Source organism: Salmo trutta, chromosome 31, assembly GCF_901001165.1.
Source record: "Salmo trutta chromosome 31, fSalTru1.1, whole genome shotgun sequence".
Lineage (NCBI taxonomy): Eukaryota > Metazoa > Chordata > Actinopteri > Salmoniformes > Salmonidae > Salmo > Salmo trutta.
In genome coordinates, this window is record NC_042987.1 from 19,863,570 (window position 1) to 19,883,568 (window position 19,999).

The window sequence follows — 19,999 nt, forward strand, 5'->3', positions numbered from 1 at the left end:
ATTAGTCTGGGTGGAGTATGCCCGGAACACTCTTCCTAGTTCTGCCACAGGACTCTCCCCTTTCGAGTGCTCCATGGGGTATCAGCCTCCACTCTTCCATGAACAAGAGCAGGAGGTCAGCATACCCTCGGCCCAGGTGTTTGTCTGCCGCTGTTGACATACCTGGAAGAGCCAGGGCGGCTATTCTCAAGACCAACTCCAGGTGTCGTCGATGAGTGGAACCGTCGCCGGACCCCAGCTCCCCGCTACCGCATTGGGCTGAGGGTAGGGCTGTCCACAAGGTCCCTTCGGGGGCCGTGTGGACCTGCTCCTTCGGATAGAGTCCTACAAACTGTCCCCTTGTTTCATTGGTCCTTTTCCCATCTCCAGAGTCCTGAGTTACAATGCTGTCCATCTTGTGTTACCCCGTACACTCCATATTCACCCTACCTTCCATGTGTCTAAGATTAAGCCTGTGTCTCACTGTTCTTTGTCTTCTGTCCCCAGGCCCCCCCTGGGGTGATGTTCTAGGTTTGTATTTTCTATGTGGTCTCTAGTCTTTTGTATTTCTATGTCTAGTTTATTGGGGTTGGACTCTCAATTGGAGGCAGGTGTTTTCTAGTTGCCTCTGATTGAGAGTCCTATATATGGGTATATGTTTGGTTAAGTGTTTGTGGGAGATTGTTTCTTGTTTTGCTGAGTGTGCCTGACAAGACTGTTTTGTTGTTCGTGCGTTCTTCATTTGTTATTTTGGTGTTCTCTTTATTTAAAATAAAATACAAGATGAGCATCCACATTCCTGCTGCGTTTTGGTCCTCCATTCCCGACGACAACCGTTACAGAATGGAAGCTTGTTGTGTGCAACAGGGAGGGGCAATTGAATGCAAGATTAACAAAATGTTTTTTGTTACAATATTTCTAGCCTGTCTATCTATGGGTAACAGGGTTGATGTGTTATGCTCGACCCGCTCAGTTTTTCAACAAAACACCAGAAAATAGAAAATTGCCAAAAAGAGTAGAACCAGCTCACTTTTTCACTATGATTTGACTATTAGATATTCAATTCTCTTTAAATAAATATTAAAATATTTTAAAAGGAATACTGTAGTTTCACCATATTACAATGAGAGTTCAGTTCACAATGTTTACCTTAAAATGAGGAACAGGAAATAAATTACTTCACTTTAAATAATCTTCACAAATAACTTTGTAAAAGCAATAACTAGGGTTTTACAATGACGGTGAAAAGTTATTTTGTTTTTTAAGGTTAGTGGGTTAAAACCTTCCTAGAAGTCAGAGGGTGCAAGGAGGGATGTCAAAATGCCACAAATCAGATTTATTGAATTATCCATGTGGTCTATATTAAAGGGCAATTCGTTTAATATAAACAGACTTAAAATTCAATATTGGTGCGCAATCTCTACTTGACCTATCGAAGGGATGCAAAAGGACTGCTTTTGTGGAATGACCCAGCACACGTTAAGTTTTGGATGTTGGTTGCAATGCTCTCGTCAGGTCCGTTTGTTTATTTGCCATATGCACATGAAAGACATGGAGTTTCTACTTGACCGATAATGTATCATGTTTGTGGTCATTTATTTTTGTAGTCATTTAGTTAAGTGCCTATACAAAGTATACACCCCTCTTGAATTTCTTCAAATTTTATTATGTTACATAATGGGATTATAATGTTTTTAATTGTTATTTTTTTGTCAATGATCCACACAAAATACTCTGATGTCAAAGTTGAAGACCTTGATTAAATACATGTTAGAAACACCTTTGGCAGCAATTACAGCTGTGAGTCTTCTTGGGTAAGTTTCTTATGAGCTTTAGATACCTGTATTGTCCATTATTATTTTCAAAAAATGTCAAGCTCTGTCAAGGTGTTGAGGGTCATGGCTAGACAGCAATTTTCAAGTCTTGCCATAGATTTTCAAGCATATTTAAGTCAAAACTGTAACTTGGCCACTCAGGAGCATTCTCTGTCTTCTTGGTAAGCAACTCCAGTGTAGATTTGGCTTTGTTTCCTAGGTTATTGTCCTGAATTTATCTCTTACACGGAACCCAAACCGGCTGTGTGCATGCACCATCATAAATATCCCCCTACACCAAACGTGATCATGACATGCAGGATAAAATATCAAAACAAACTCTGAACCAATTATATTAATTTGGGGACAGGTCGAAAAGCATTAAACATTTATGGCAATTTAGCTAGTTAGCTTGCACTTGCTAGCTAAATTTATCCTATTTAGCTAGCTTGCTGTTGCTAGCTAATTTGTCCTGGGATATAAACATTAGGTTGTTATTTTACCTGAAATGCACAAGGTCCTCTACTCCGACAATTAATCCACACATAAAACGGTCAACCGAATCGTTTCTAGTCATCTCTCCTCCTTCCAGGCTTTTCATCTTTGAACTTATATGGTGATTGGCATCTTAACGTTCATAGTATTACCACGACAACCGGCAACACAGTTCATCTTTCAATCACCCACATGGGTATAACCAATTAGGAGATGGCACGTGGGTACCTGCTTCTATAAACCAATGAGGAGATGGGAGAGGCAGGACTTGCAGCACGATCTGTGTCAGAAATAGAAAGGACTTCTATTTTAGCCCTTGGCAACGCAGAAGCTCGTTGACGCGAGCGTGCAGTGGGGGTGCAATAATTGAATAACATAGATTTCTACATTTATTTTGCAACGCGAGTGGTGTAGTCAGGGTATTAGTGTCTGGTGTAAAGCAGACTGAAGCAGGTTTTCCTCTAGGATTTTGCCTGTGCTTAGCTCCATCCCATTTATTTTCACTGTCATTTAGGTCATTATTGAGTCACTACAATGTGGTTGATCCATCCTCAGTTTTCTTCCATCACAGCCATTGAACTCTGTAGCTGTTTTAAAATCCCCAATGGCCTCATGGTGACATTACTAAGCAGTTTCCCTCCTGTCCTGCAGCTCAGTTCAGAAGGAGGACTGCATCTTTGATGTGTCTGGGTGGTTTAAAACATCATCTACAGCACAATTATTAACTTGACCATGGTTAAAGATATATTCAATGTCTCATTTGTTATTGTTACCCATCTACCAATCACTGCCCTCCTTTGAGGCTTTCAAAAAGCTCCCTGGTCTTTGTTGAATCTGTGCTTGAAATGCAATACTTGACTCAGGGATCTTACAGATGTACAGTGGGGGAAAAAAAGTATTTGATCCCCTGCTGATTTTGTATGTTTGCCCACTGACAAAGAAATGATCAGTCTATAATTTTAATGTTAGGTTCATTTGAACAGTGAGAGACAGAATAACATCAAGAAAAACGCATGTCAAAAATGTTATAAATTGATTTGCATTTTAATGAGGGAAATAAGTATTTGACCCCCTCTCAATCAGAAAGATTTCTGGCTCCCAGGTGTCTTTTATACAGGTAACGAGCTGAGATTAGGTGCACACTCTAAAAGGGCGTGCTCCTAACCGCAGCTTGTTACCTGTATAAAAGACACCTGTCCACAGAAGCAATCAATCAATCAGATTCCAAACTCTCCACCATGGCCAAGACCAAAGAGCTCTCCAAGGATGTCAGAGACAAGATCGTAGACCTACACAAGGCTGGAATGGGCTACAAGACCATTGCCAAGCAGCTTGGTGAGAAGGTGACAACATTTGGTGCGATTATTCGCAACTGGAAGAAACATAAAATAACTGTCAATATCCCTCAGCCTGGGGCTCCATGCAAGATCTCACCTCGTGGAGTTGCAATGATCATGAGAACGGTGAGGAATCAGCCCAGAACTACACGGGAGGATCTTGTCAATGATCTCAAGGCAGCTGGGACCATAGTCACCAAGAAAACAATTGGTAATACACTACGCCGTGAAGGACTGAAATCCTGCAGCGCCCGCAAGGTCCCCCTGCTGAAGAATACATATACATGCCCGTCTGAAGTTTGCCAATGAACATCTGAATGATTCAGAGGACAACTGGTGAAAGTGTTGTGGTCAGACGAGACCAAAATGGAGCTCTTTGGCATCAACTCAACTCGCCGTGTTTGGAGGAGGAGGAATGCTGCCTATGACCCCAAGAACACCATCTCCACGTCAGACATGGAGGTGGAAACATTATGCTTTGGGGGTGTTTTTCTGCTAAGGGGACAGGACAACTTCACCGCATCACTTGACGGGGCCATGTACCGTCAAATCTTGGCTGAGAACCTCCTTCTCTCAGCCAGGGCATTGAAAATGAGTCGTGGATGGGTATTCCAGCATGACAATGACCCAAAACACACGGCCAAGGCAACAAAGGAGTGGCTCAAGAAGAAGCACATTAAGGTCCTGGAGTGGCCTAGCCAGTCTCCAGACCTTAATCCCATAGAAAATCTGTGGAGGGAGCTGAAGATTCGAGTTGCCAAACATCAGCCTCGAAACCTTAATGACTTTGGGAAGATCTGCAAAGAGGAGTGGGACAAAATCTCCACTGAGATGTGTGCAAACCTGGTGGCCAACTACAAGAAACGTCTGACCTCTGTGATTGACAACACGGGTTTTGCCACCAAGTACTAAGTCATGTTTTGCAGAGGGGTCAAATACTTATTTCCCTCATTAAAATGCAAATCAATTTATAACATTTTTGACATACGTTTTTCTGGATTTCTTTGTTGTTATTCTGTCTCTCATTGTTCATATAAACCTACCATTAAAATTATAGACTGATAATTTCTTTGTAAGTGGGCAAACGTACAAAATCAGCAGGGGATCAAATACTTTTTTCCCCCACTGTATGTATGGGGGACAGAGGAAGGGTAGTCAATCAAAAATCATGTCAACCCCTATTATTTGACACAGAGTGAGTAACTTATTATGTGATTTGTTAAGCCAAATTTTACTTCTGAACTCATTTAGGCTTGCCTCAACAAAGGGGGTGAATAGTTATGCAATGACTATATTTTATACTGAACAAAAATATAAACGCAACATGTAAAGTGTTGGTCCCATGTTTCATGAGCTGAAATAAAATATACATTTTCCATAAGCATAAAAAGCTTTTTTCTCTTAAATTTTGTGCACAAATTTGTTTACAACCCTGTTAGTGAGCATTTCTCCTTTGCCAAGTTAATCCATCCACCCGACAGGTGTGGCATATCAAGAAGCTGATTAAACAGCATGATTATTACACAGGTGCACCTTGTACTGGGAACAGTTTTGTCACACAACACAATGCTACACTGCCCTACCAAGCAAAAAGGCAGTAACTGCTCATAGCGTGGAACTGAGAAAAATTGCTTTTATTTACCGTAGTTTCACATTAACTTTATGCAGTTACTGCTAACATGACCCAAATTTTCTCTAAAGCACAATGCAATAGAGGCAGGATACTTCTCCACATGATTAAGCATGTATTTAAGGTTGCTAACCACCGGTCCTGGGATTCATCATTACGCACACCTAGCACTCATCATTACATGCACCTGTGAATCATTATGCACACCTGGACTCCATTACCTTCATAATTTCCTCCCCTTTATATGTCACTCTCCAGTTGGTATTGTTCTTGTGTATCGGCGGTCTGCCTTATGTTAGTGTCGTGTTCTTGGTTTTGTTGTTTTATTAAAACGTTGCACCTGCTTCCGACTCACCGCCCCATCATTACTGATTAACACCTCACCTATGGGAAGCACCAGGGAGTGTTTTCTTAGTTTTTTTGTGTCAGTGTAAATGACGTCGGTCTGGGAGCCGCACAGGCTCTCATGCCTCTGCCAGATCGCCAGGCTAGCCGGCTCGTCGGGCTTTCTTGCCTCCGCCGGCTCGCCAGGCTCTCATGCCTCAGCCGGTCTGTCAGGTTCCGCGCCCCAGCCGGCTCGACAGGTTCCCGCGCCCCAGCCGGCTCGACAGGTTCCCGCGCCCCAGCCGGCTCGACAGGTTCCGCGCCCCAGCAGGGGTGACTGGTCCGCTCCTGATCCCCGGGTTCGTCCCCTTTGTCGTTATCCTGCGGCCGGAGCTGCACGTATACTCCCTCTCTGGGTTCTAGGTCATCAGGCTGCTGATTATGCCGCACACCTGTCACCATCATCAAGCGTACCAGCGCCTCATGAGACTCACCTGGAATCCATCACCTTCTTGATTATCTTCCCTATATCTGTGACTCCCCTTGGTTCTTTCCTCAGGTGTTATTGACTCTGTTTCATGTCGGTGCATGGTGGTCCATGTTTATATGTTTTGTTAATTTATTAAAACACTCACTCCCTGTACTTGTTTCCCGACTCTCAATGCACTTGTTACACATTAACTAATTTTTGACCAAATGAGCAGTTACTGCCTTTTTGCTTGGTAGGGCAGCACAGATGTCTCAAGTTTCAAGGGAGCGTGCAATTTGCATGCTGACTGCAGGAATGTCCACCACAGCTTTTACCAGAGAATTGAATGCAGCGTGACACATATCCTTCGCATAGAGGCTGTTGATTGTGGCCTGTGGAATGTTGTCCCACTTCTCTTAAATGGCTGTGCCAAGTTGCTGGATATTGTCGGGAACAGGTACACGCTGTCGCACGCATATATCCAGAGCATCCCAAACATGCTCAATGGGTGACATGTTTGAGTATGCAGGCCATGGAAGAACTGGGACATTTTCAGCTTCCAGGAATTGTGTACAGATCATTGCGATATGGGGCCATGCACTATCATGCTGAAACACGAGGTGATAGCAGCGGACGAATGGCACGACAATGGACCTTATGATCTCGTCACTGTATTTCTGTGCATTCAAATTGCCATCGATAAAATTAAATTGTGTTCGTTGTCCATAGCTTATGCCTGCCCACACCAAAAAAACCTCGCCACCATGGGGCACTCTGTTCACAATGTTGACATCAGCAAACCGCTCGCCCACACGATGCCATACACACTGTCTGCCATCTGCCAGGTACTGTTGAAACCAGGATTCATCTGTGAAGAGAACACTTCTCCAGCGTACCTGTGGCCAACGAAGGTGAGCATTTGCCCACCGAAGTCAGTTACAACGTCGAACTGCAGTCAGGTCAAGCCCCTGGTGAGGACGATGAGCATGCAGATGAGCTTCCCTGAGACGGTTTCTGACAGATTCTGCAAAAATTCTTCAGTTGTGCAAGCTCACAGTTTCATCAGCTGTCCGTGTTGCTGGTCTGAGACGATCCCGCAGGTGAAGAAGCCGGATTTGGAGGTCCTGGGCTGGCGTGATTACATGTGGTCTGCAGTTGTGAGGCTGGTTGGGACGTACTGCCAAATTGTCTAAAACGATGTTGTAGATGGCATATGGTAAAGAAATGTATATTTAAATTCTCTGGCAACAGCTCTGGTGGACATTCCTGTAGTCAGCATGCCAATTGCACGAACGCTAAAAACTTGAGACATCTGTTGCATTGTGTTGTGTGACAAAACTGTAAATTCTAGAGTGGCCTTTTATTGTCCACAGCACAAGGTGCACCTGTGTAATGACCATGCTGTTTAATTAGCTTCTTGATATGCCACACCTGTTAGGTGGATAGATTATCTTAGCAAATGAGAATGCTCACTAACAGGGATATAAACACATTTCTGCACAGAATTTTAGAGAAATAAGCTTTTTGTGCGTATGGAACATTTCTGGGATCTTTAATTTCATCTCATGAAACACGGAACAACACTTTACATATTGTGTTCATATTTTTGGTCAGTATAAAACAGAACATAATTCATTATGGTTTTTATTTTATTTTAGTTCATTTTGGAGTCAAAGATAATAGTTTCAGCATAGTTAGTTTTTCAAACAGGTTTGTTCATTACAGTATTTGATTTTGGTTTACTACATTGGTTTTATTGATTAGTTTTCATTTTTAGTTTCAGTTTTTGTTTACTATAATAACCTTGGTCTGCTTACACACAGTATTGACTTTTCAATGAATGTGAAGTAAGCTGTCATACAATTTACACTTTGAAATGTCGGAGACGTTGAAATATTGTTGCTGGTATCATGATGATTTGAAACATGAAAGACTGACAATATTGCATTTATAGCTCTGAAAAATGTCACATTTTCTAGATGGGTTTTTGACAAGTACCTATCAGACCATGACACCTATAAATGCGTAAGGCAGACAAATACTCCAGTAGTGAGATAGATCTCTTCACAGCGGCACAGTTTGCTCATTTTCCCCTCTGTCAATCGTCATTTACTTCATTGAAACACTGCTGACAAGTGTCATCATACCCCCTGTTGGGTCCAATTCCACTGAGATAAACGTCACATACCGACAACCGGTCTGTAATCACTCAACATCCTTTCTGATTGTTTAATCCACATCAATCACAGAGATCCAGGTTACCATCGAGTAATGAGATTTCACAGGGATTGTAATTGAGTGCTTTCCACTAACCAGGGGTCTCATCCTGGACCACCTTTCATTGGGAGAATCATTCTTTGATTTGATTTCCCAACTGACTCAATATATCTATATTGAAGGGAGCTGTCTGATTACATTTGTTCTCCATTCAGAGCATGTACTGAAGCTGTGGCGATGACATAGGGGAGCCCTGTCAATCATAGATCCACCTGTTCAGAGCAGATGCTCGGCCTGCAGGACTGGCAGAGAACCTCCTGAAGCTCAGAGAAGAATTTTGGAGGGGGGCCAAGTCTCATTAAAACAACTGCCATTGCCAAGCTCAAAAGAGAAATTCTAATGCATAACGGTACTCTAGAGTTTTGAGTGAAAAAGTATTTAAAATACAAAAGCTTACAAGGGGCTTAGTAAATCCATTTCTCTTGGCAGACTAATACTGTACCTTGTGAATATTAAAATGGGGGGGAAACTATTAAATATGAAATGTTTTTACAGAATATTTTCTGTCTGTGTCTCTAATGAAGAGACACTGTTTCTTCAGAGCAACTGAATCATTGTAATAATACTGCTCAAATACTGTCAACTCATTGCACCAAAAGATGGCGTCAGTAAAGCTTGAAACCTGCCAGAGAAAAAGGGTCAGAAACAATAACAAATGGGGCCTGAGGCAATGGAAGCAGCTCAAAGATATTTCTGACCATTGATCTTTCCCAGCGGAAGGAAACTGCTCCCCCACTAGCTCAAAAATCATGCTTAAATGTCACTGGAAACCAATTTGATCTAACAATACCATTTCCAAACAGGGTTCCCACTGTGCTGGTGAACTTTAAGTTAATACTGACTTCTAGCCATTTCTAAAGCGCTAAAGTTTAATATCTGATGACAAAATGACAGAAGTATGGCCTGCAATCGATGAGATCAATGGCAGCCTTTATGGAGAGCCCTATAAGTATTTTGGGAGTGTTGGTCTTCTAACATGTTCTCCGACTCAACAGTACACACACACTGGTGCCCCAAAATTCAATCTACCATCTTGTTGCAGTCCCCAAGAGCTGACTGTGGAGATTTACTAAGAACTGAATGTTGTTTTACAGTACCTCTCATGGAACATGGCACGTGACACTTGCTTAGTGGCTGGTGGTTTGTTTTTTAGTAGGAACAAGAGATTCTTGTTTTGTGGCTGCAAGATAGACATGATCCTTTTTGACTTAGAGGAAAGTCTTAGTGGAAAGTCTAGGTCGATATCTACTGTGAATAAGCCTCACTAACACTGTCCAAACCACTGAATTTATACTGCATCTATACATTATATATTGTAATGGTAGTTTTTTTTGCAGATGTGAAGGTAGAGCTTTGATACTGAGCACACACATTCATAATACAGGTCTACAGGTAGTGTATATCGACCTGTTACTGAGTAGTAGTACACTCACCTTTTAGCTCCAGGCGGATGAAGTCAGCATTGCCAAGGTTCTCCAGAAAGACGCCATAAGAGGAGGAAGTCTTGAAATAGAAAGAGATGTCAGCACTGGTCTCCCCTTGGAAGGTAGGGAAGTGCAGGTATGATGCAGGCGTGTTGAAGGATGCTGCGTTCCAGTAGTTACCTGGGAAACAGACAGGAAACAAGAATAACTCACATTGTGTTGCCTGTGTACATTACTGATTGGCATTCTAAGGTGTGGAAATGATAACAAACTCACCATCTCCTTGACAACGCAGTGGACCCACAGTCAACTTAGCCTCAGAGCCAGCACGGTTAGTGTCACCAACTACCACCTGACTCACAGGCAGATGGTCTTTATACACCAGGAGACCAGCGTCCTCTCTCCTAAAAAAATACATCACAAAACTATATGAAATACAGAGGAAAATGTTCACTACAAAAGGCACAACAGTAAGATTGTAGCACAAAGAAAATGTTACAATGTATTACTTGATACATTTCAGGATAACTAGATCTAGCTTACGTTTCCATACTGTAGCATTTCATCTCTAGTGTTGTTCAGAGTGGAGTCACTCACCACCGCGTTTGGTCAGCATCACAGTTGCAGTAATACTTGGGATCGGTGCAGTTCCTCTCGATTCCACAGGCACACTTCTGGATTCCTGGTCCTGAACCACCCCAGTAATAATGCCTCTCATTGGCCCTGCCAACCCACCATGTGAATGGGGACCCAGCTGCAAAATAACAGCATGAATCAGCACAGAACATACTAAAACAACAAAATACTCAATACATAAGCATGATGCTACATTATTTGTGTATATCTAAACAAATGACCATAGTCTAAGCAGTTTCATTTACTCTTCTACTGGTATACAAATAATACAATGCTACCTTTGTTGATGTCAATCTTTCATGGCAAATAGCATTGAAGTTGAGATGGGTCTATTGATGCATATTGTATGAATACGTCAGACGCCATAAAACGGTTATGTACAAGCCTACAGTATGTATAGATCCTCATGTACAGCACAAGCGTTACCAGATGATCCGTTTCCCTCACTCCGTTTGACACTTTACTTTTTATTGATTGAGAGAAGCTATGTGGTCTATTAATCAGCTATTCACCCTGTTTCACCCGTGCACCAACAGCAGCACAGACAGATAGTCTTATTCAGCACTCCAGGTAATAAAAAATGACTCGCTCTAGGGAATGGGAAAATAACTGGTGTGAGGAATCACATCAAGTGGAAATGTCTGTTCTATAGATGGACAAACAAGATCATTTATCAAGGCAAACACTCCCCAGGGCGTTTGTTCTTCTTCAACATCTCCACCATCCTTGTGTTGTGTACTGACTACTGCATCATCTCTAGAAACTTTTAAAAGTACTCTTGTGTTTTGCTGTTTACAATGTGAATTATGCGTTTGAATTATTTTCATATTTTTCAGAATAATCAGACAATGGTCATGTCTGCCATAACAATAAGCAGTGGGAAAACATTTTAAAAAAAATACAATGTTTACAGTAATTTTCAAAAGACAAGAAAGTGTTATTTAATTAGAGCCAAACGATTAGGCACTTTCCATCTTTTCATTGTTACTTATCAGCAGCACCTGGCAAAAATTGCCCTCCAGTGAATGACAAATAATAATTGAATGAAAAATAATAATAGGTTTGTAGTACATTATCAAAGGGGACGGTGAAACATTTATGCAGTGTTTACATCAATGGGGAAATAATATTGGAAGGATAATGTGTCTGTGGTTTTTAGCAGCTGGGGTGGTCTGTTCATCACACACGCCTTCCTAGATATCTCCCAAAATTGTTTCAGTAATAGCCAGGGGGACACATAGCACATAGTGAGGTGGTGAGGCTCCAGGGAAAGAACAAAGGCTGTTACACTGGTTGTTTCCTGCGAGGTACCTATGTTCCACACTGGTCCCCACATGCAGGGGAGAGAGTGGGATATGGAGTGGGATATGGAGAGAGAGAGAGGGAGGGGTGAAAGAGACAGAGAGACACAGAGAAAGGGGGTTGGATGGAGAGAGAAGGCTGGATAGAGAGAGAGTGGAGCCAGATTGGGGGGAGCAGTGTGGACTAGTGCTGTGTATTCCCTGGATATATAGTAATCAATAATTCAGGTTATTTATGGTGATGAGAGGGAGACAGGCTGAAGGCCGGGAGGCCAAGCGTCCCCCCGTTGAGTGAGAGGGGAGAGGCACACCAGCAAGGGGATAATGTCAGGTAGAGTAGGCTTCTATTCCTCAATACTGGTTGAATGGGCACCACTGGGGCCAACACAATAAGACTACCAAATGAGGGAGAAATAGTACAGCCAGGCAGTCTTCTGACCAGGAATGTGTGACTCCTCATCTCTTTCAGCTCACTGATGCTGCCAACCAACACGCTCCCTTTCACCATGCTAACAGCTGTCGAGCGGCGAGGTGTACAGAGCTCACCAGAACACGAATGATGTGTGGGTTTTATCTGTCAACATCTCCAGTCAGTCCGACTATTGTCTCAGATCCTAACACATCCAAAGGATTTGATGAAAACTTGTTATGCTGGTCATACAGTTGAAGTCGGAAGTTTGCATACACTTAGGTTGGAGTCATTAAAACTAGTTTTTCAACCACTCCACAAATTTCTTGTTAACAAACTATAGTTTTGGCAAGTCGGTTAGGACATCTATTTTGTGCATGACACAAGTCCAACAATTGTTTACAGACAGATTATTTCACTTATAATTCACGGTATCGCAATTCCAGTGGGTCAGACGTTTACATACACTAAGTTGACTGTGCCTTTAAACAGTTTGGAAAATTCCAGAAATTGATGTCATGCTTTAGAAGCTTCTGATAGGCTAATTGACATAATTTGAGTCAATTGGAGGTGTACCTGTGGATGTATTTCAAGGCCTACCTTCAAACTCAATGCCTCTTTGCTTGACATCATGGGAAAATCCAAAGAAATCAGCCAAGATCTCAGAAAAAAAATTGTAGACCTCCACAAGTCTGGTTCACGCCTGAAGGTACCACGTTCATCTGAACAAACAATAGTACGCAAGTAAAAACACCATGGGACCACGCAGCCATCATACCGCTCAGGAAGGAGATGCGTTCTGTCTCCTAGAGATGAACGTACTTTGGTGCAAAAAGTGAAAATCAATCCCAGAACAACACAAGGACATTGTGAAGATGCTGGAGGAAACAGGAACAAAAGTATCTATATCCACAGTAAAACTAGTTCTATATCGACATAACCTGAAAGGCCGCTCAGCAAGGAAGAAGCCACTGCTCCAAAACCGCCATAAAAAAGCCAGATTACGGTTTGCAACTGCACATGGGGACAAAGATCGTACTTTTTGGAGAAATGTCCTCTGATCTGATGAAACAAAAATAGAACTGTTTGGCCATAATGACCATTGTTATGTTTGGAGGAAAAAGGAGGAGGCTTGCAAGCCGAAGAACACCATCCCAACTGTGAAGCACGGGGGTGGCAGCATCATGTTGTGGGGGTGCTTTGCTGCAGGAGGGACTGGTGCACTTCACAAAATAGATGGCATCATGAGGCAGGAAAATTATGTGGATATATTGAAGCAACATCTCAAGACATCAGTCAGGAAGTTAAAGCTTGGTCGCAAATGGGTCTTCAAAATGGACAATGACCCCAAGCATACTTCCAAAGTTGTGTCAAAATGGCTTAAAGACAACAGTCAAGGTATTGGATTGGCCATCACAAAACCCTGACCTCAATCCCATAGAAAATGTGTGGGCAGAACTGGAAAAGCGTGTGCGAGCAAGGAGGCCTACAAACCTGACTCAGTTACACCAGCTCAGGAATTGTGAAAACCTGAGTTTAAATGTATTTGGCTAACGTGTATGTAAACTTCTGACTTCAACTGTATATACTTTGAGAGAATGCACAAATGGCAAAACCTCAGGCTCAGAACTCTGTGGACCCTCAGGGTCGCTTGATAGTACCAAATCAAACAGGGTAAAAAACAGCAAACAAAACAACACTAGACTGTTGGAAGACACTGAAGAGCCTTTGGGTTTCTGTGGCTGTCATGGAATTTCAGTTGTAATATTTCCTGTAGTTGGCTTGAGGGAATGAAACAGTTCCAGTTGCCACAGATAGTATTCCTCCTTTCCATGAGATGGGAAGAGAGCCACTGCAATAAGCGCTTGGCTCTCTTCTATGAGTAATGACAAGGAATGACAACTACTGTGACGCTATCTAATGTACGCCTGCTTGCCTTCTCATCTTGTGAAATAAAATAGATAAGAATATTCTAGATTTGTCGCCCAAATGCTAATAACCATCTGCTATACAATCTGACAACACTTAAATGAACATTCATCAAAAACAAACACTGGGAAGGGAAAAGAGAAGACGGCATATTCTTGGCATATTATTTCTCCAAATGCATAAATTACAGTGTGTCTTTGTTGGAAATAATAGTATTTCCCTTTAGAAACAGATCCTTTTCTCAGATATACATATGAGCACACAAAAACACATACAAACACCAAAAAACACACAATGTCCTCTTTACCTGGGTTATTGAGCAGTCGAGACATTCGACAGGCGTAGGCTACATGCTGTTCACAGTACTCTGCACTGCTCGTGATGGCTGTCACCTGTCACAGGGAGAGAAAACAGGGCTTGAGCTTGAGCAAAGCAGAATGCATAACATTTAGTAATTGAGGATAGTAGCGGAGATGAGTGAAAATACACTGAGAGAACATCTTTAATAAACAATGTAGCTAGCTAGTGCCTTCGACAGTAACATAGAAATGCATTAAAATACACATAGGGCTGGTTTCTCTACACAGAAAATAACCATGGAGTTTCTCCATTGAGCATAGTTCTCAGTCCAAAACTAGACTTAATTCGTGCCCGTTAAACCTGCCCATAAAATCCATGTTTCTTTTCCATTGAGCTGGTTCCATCATGAATGGGTGATGATGTCATAGGGTCATAAGGTAGTAAGGTCACCTGCTCTGTGGACATGTTGTAGTTGAGCTGCAGCAAAGCCTTCCTCTCCAAGTCTGAGCCACTCACTGAGGTCTGGGGAGACAGGTTGTTTCTCACTGTAGTCCACACCTTGTCCTCTGCAACATAGTCAACAACACCATCAAAAACCAGTCAGCGTGACCAATATTTACAGGAGAGGAATGAAATGTAGGTCAGCTATCCCAGTGGTCAAAACTGGTTGCCATGACGTTACTACAACCAGAAGAAGACCAATACTTTATTGATCCATTTTCCTTGCAGCCCACAGAAAATTGAAGTCCTCCGGTTGCTGGCCCGCCTCTCTAACGTCTAGGTTACTTGCCACCCCAAATTACAACCAAACACCAGATTTTGTTGTATTCTGGTTATAATGATGTCATTTCAACCAGATTTGCCTGCTGTGATGGGACAAAATCATCTGATGCCATAATGGTTAAGTGGATTTTCTGTTCGGTAGGTTTGGGAGGTACTGTACTCTTACCAGTCATGTTGCAGTTGACTTTGAAGGGGCCTATGGGACCACTCCCATCAGGGTCGATCCAGTACGTGCCAGATGTTTTACCAAGATGTTTGTATTCCTCACAGGACTGTTCATACACGGCTGGAGAAGAGGAATACACACGCGAGAGAGGAAACCACATGTATTACGGAGCTTACATTACAGCAGAATTACTTATTCATCATTATAAATCCAGGAGTTTCCCCATGTGGTTTTAATGTCAGTGAGGTGAATGTGCAAAAATGTAACTGATGTTTCAGATGGGTCCCTGAGGGTATGAATAATGAGAGATCATAGATGAAGATGTCCATATACTGTATGAACATGAAGATGTCTTGATAGGCTGAGGAGGAGGATACTTACAGGTATGGCATGTAGCCCCAGTGTAGCCTGTCCCATTGCAGGAGCACCTGAAACTGTCCCAGGTCTGAGTGCAGCGGCCTCCATGTTCACAGTGGTTTGGTACACATCTGGGGGGTGGGGGGTAGATCACATGATGAAGTAGCAGAAGTGACCGATAATTGAACTACTTTGACTTTTGTGAAACTACAGATGTAGGATCATAATTTGAGCCAGCCTGCTACAGCAGGAAAATAATCCTGCAGCAGCAGAAAAATAATCCTGCAGCAACAGGAAATGTGAATTATTATGTGGATTATAATTAATGAACAATTTTGTAGGGGTTGATACATTTTTCGTAAGGGAAAATCAAGTCTGAAATTTCAAAGTAGAAATGACAAACATCAGAAGCCTTTTTAAACCCCAAATACATTACACGTTCTCCTGCAACAGAGTGATCAAATTAAGATCCTACATCTGTACAGATGGGACAGAAAAGGATAGATCATAGGGATAATAACTTTCCTAGAGTGCATCCTGCAAAAACTAATTAATTTGAGGCTGCATACATTTGGTACGTCTTGAAATCATATTCACACGACGAAGAAGTGCCGTCTAATTGAAATATGCTGACCTTAGTGAGACAACGGGGGTTAAATATCACTGTGATGTCTCTGTGTCGTGACAGTAATCAGCCAACCCGCAGAGCTGTGAGGAGGTTTGTGACCTTTTTTTCCATGTACAGTACCAGTCAAAACTTTGGACACACCTACTCATTCAAGGGTTTTTCTTTATTTTGACTTTTTCTACATTGTAGAATAATAGTGAAGACATCAAAACTATGAAATAACACATATGGAATCACGTAGTAACCAAAAAAATCTAAATATTTTTTATATTCTAGATTCTTCACTCTGCGGTTCAACTCATCCCAAACAATCTCAACTGGGTTGAGGTCGGGTGATTGTGGAGGCCAGGTGTAATGAGTACGATGGGAGACAGAGAGCTGGTTTCAAGCGCAGGGTGCAGCAGGTGTTTATTAGTAAAGGACCATAGGAGGAGGCAGGTAGCTGGATCCAGGGGCAGGCAGAAGTTCATACACAGGAGGAGGCAGGTAGCTGGGCCCAGGGGCAGGCAGAAGGCAATACACAGGACGAGGGAGGTAGCTGGGCCCAGGGGCAGGCAGAAGGTCATACACAGGACGAGGAAGGTAGCTGGATCCAGGGGCAGGCAGAAGGTCATACACAGGTGGAGGCAGTTAGCTGGGCCCAGGGGCAGACAGAAGGTCATACACAGGACGAGGCAGGTAGCTGGGCCCAGGGGCAGGCAGAAGGTCATACACAGGACGAGGCAGGTAGCTGGGTCCAGGGGCAGGCAGAAGGTCATACACAAGAGGAGGCAGGTAGCTGGGTCCAGGGGCAGGCAGAAGGTCATACACAGAAGGAGGCAGGTAGCTGGGTCCAGGGGCAGGCAGAAGATCATACATAGGGACTCCAAAAAAGTAACAGTACAGGCAGGGAAAAGGCTAACATCGTAGTCCAGGAGATCAGGCAAGAGGTTGATGACAGGAAATCTGATAGGCAAAAGTACAGGCAGGGAATAGGCAAAAAGGCATCGTTAGTGAGGATGGCCAAAAACTACGATACACGTGAGGACTAATACGGAAATAAACAGATCTCCAAATAGAACACGTACAAAAACAAGCAATACCTCACAATGATGGGTGCAATGAACTGAACTAAATACTGTATGTAAATTACATCCAGGTGTGTGAACAGGTGATCAGAATTCAGGTGATTGGGATCTGGAGAGTGAGCTGCGTTCAGGGGATCTATGTGTTTGAGAGTGTGAGCTGAAAAGTGGGCTGGAAAGTGAGCTGCGTTCAGGGGATCTATGTGTTTGAGAGTGTGAGCTGGAAGAAGACGTTACACCAGGTCATCTGATGCAGCATTCCATCACTCTCATTCCTGGTCAAATAGCCCTTACACAGCTTGGAGGTCTGTTGGGTCATTGTCCTGTTGAAAAACAAATATTAGTCCCACTGAGCGCAAACCAGATGGGATGGCGTATCGCTGCAGAATGATGTGGTAGCTATGCTGGTTAAATGTGCCTTGAATTCTAAATAAATCACAGACAGCGTCACCAGCAAAGCACCCCCACACCATCACACCTCCTCCTCCATGCTTCATGGTGGGAACCACACATGCAGAGATCCTCCGTTCACCTACTCTGCATCTCAAAAAAGCACGGCGAATGGAACAAAATAATCTAAAATTGGACAGATTTCCACCGGTCTAATGTCCATTGCTCATGTTTCTTGGCCCAAGCAAGTCTCTTCTTCTTATTGGTGTCCTTTAGTAGTGTTTTCTTTCGCAGAAATTCGACCCTGAAGGCCTGATTCACAAAGTCTCCTCTGAACAGTTCATGTTGAGACCTGTTACTGTCTATTACTTGAACTCTGTGAAGTATTTATTTGGACTGCAATCTGAGGTGCTGTTAACTCTAATGAACTTATCCTCTGCAGCAGAGGTAACTCTGGGTCTTCCTTTCCTGTGGCGGTCTTCATGAGAGCTAGTTTCATCATAGCGCTTGATGGTTTTTGCGACAGCACTTCAAGAAACTTCAAAAATTCTTGAAATTTTCCGTTTTGTGTTAAATTAATGATGGACTGTCATTTCTCTTTGCTTATTTGAGCTGTTCTTGCCATAATATGGACTTGGTCTTTGACCAAATAGGGCTATCTTCTGTATACCGCCCCTACCTTGTCACAACACAACTGATAGGTCCAAACGCATTAAGGAAAGCAATTCCACAAATTAACTGTTAACAAGGCACACCTGTTCATTTAAATGCATTCTAGGTGACTACCTCATGAAGCTGGCTGAATACCAAGAATGTGCAAAGCTGTCACCAAGGCAAAGGGTGGCTACTTTGAAGAATCTCAAATATAAAGTGTATTTTCATTTGTTTAACGCTTTTTTGGTTACTACATGATTCCATATGTGTTATTTCATAGTTTTGATTTCTTCACTATTATTCTACAATGTAGAAAATAGTACAAAAATAAAGAAAAACCCTGGAATGTGTAGGTGTGTCCAAACCTTTGACTGGTACTGCATGTTTGATACCACAGTGTGGTGAATGGTAGGGTCTATCACTTTATCACTGTACTGTTTCATTTCCAGTGCGGGGACCCCCTACACCTATGTGCCGGTCACAGTGTCTCCCCAGATGCCCAGCGTTAAAAGCATTAAACCTGCTGGTGTGATCAAAGGGCTGTAGTAACATGAAGTTCCAATTGAAGGTAGGTGAATTCCCCCCGGTAGCATTGTTGAGACTGAGGATATCATCACCACAATTCTGTAAATATGCACAGGCCAGAGATGTTGGAAACATTCCTATTGAATGCGAGAGAAAATCTGGTGTATCGGATTAGCGTTACCATAATACATAAGCCAAATGAACCACACATCAAGAGTATTCAACGATAAATGGATCTATCATACGTATATACTACACAAATCTCCCTAGAGTAATAATCAAGTTTGATTTGACTTCTGATGGTAAAGCTGAGATCCGCATTAGGCGAAACAGCGTCACAGGCTCTTTTATTATTGTTTGGGTTTTGTTTTTGAAAAGGAGGATATGAGCCTTGAGCAACGTAATATATATATATATATATATATATATTTTCACACTCTGCTGTTCTATTGCATGTGCAGTGATGTGCAATGATTGTCTCAAACAGTGTTTGTTGTTTGAAGTAATGTCTTTGTAATATCGCAAACAGACGTGGCAGTTTCACCGCAACGGATTCCAACTTTAAGATGAAAACAAATCCGCATGACTGTCTTTAACTTTTCTGAAAATGTCTTACTCTGACATTTCAAACGGTGTCGTTAACAATTCCGGAACATAAGGTTGGATTAATGGGATCTACAGTTTGACTCCTAATCACTAGCGGAGAATAAGAAACAGAGATAAGATTCCATTTATGAAGCAGAACCATGTGTTGGAGTGAACCCACATACTGTGAGAATGAATTTAATTAGTTTATCCGGATAAGAATGTTAGCGCATATCCATATTTTGAGTAACCTTTCGGTGAAATTGCATTTCCATATCTCAGGAGGAGCAGTGCTTTTCCACTTCATGGTTTTAATGAGCTTAGCTTTGGGGATGTGCGCCTGTGTGGCTGTGTGCTTGCGTACGCGTGCATTTACCAGCAGGAACACAGAGATTGCACACTAAGACATCCTATAGCAAAGCCTTGTGTGATCCGCTGATCCCCGCCTCTCGCTGTGTCCCTGTGTGAGACCTAAGGGGTCGAAACGTATCAATAAAATCACCTGGGAGCATGAACAGCAGTG

The 19,999-nt window shown here is 42.5% G+C and overlaps 1 protein-coding gene across 1 annotated transcript in view; it reads right to left on the minus strand.

The window, feature by feature from the left end:
• LOC115169710 (contactin-associated protein-like 2) overlaps positions 1-19,999 on the minus strand; it is a 60,449-nt gene that overhangs the window by 15,713 nt on the left and 24,737 nt on the right. Inside the window, exons 11-17 of the mRNA XM_029725608.1 lie at positions 15,655-15,761; positions 15,274-15,393; positions 14,775-14,890; positions 14,332-14,416; positions 10,347-10,503; positions 10,026-10,153; positions 9,759-9,929 (exon numbers count right to left, since the gene is read on the minus strand). Coding sequence (XP_029581468.1) covers positions 9,759-9,929; positions 10,026-10,153; positions 10,347-10,503; positions 14,332-14,416; positions 14,775-14,890; positions 15,274-15,393; positions 15,655-15,761 — 884 coding nt within the window. The remainder of the gene's footprint in view (positions 1-9,758; positions 9,930-10,025; positions 10,154-10,346; positions 10,504-14,331; positions 14,417-14,774; positions 14,891-15,273; positions 15,394-15,654; positions 15,762-19,999) is intronic.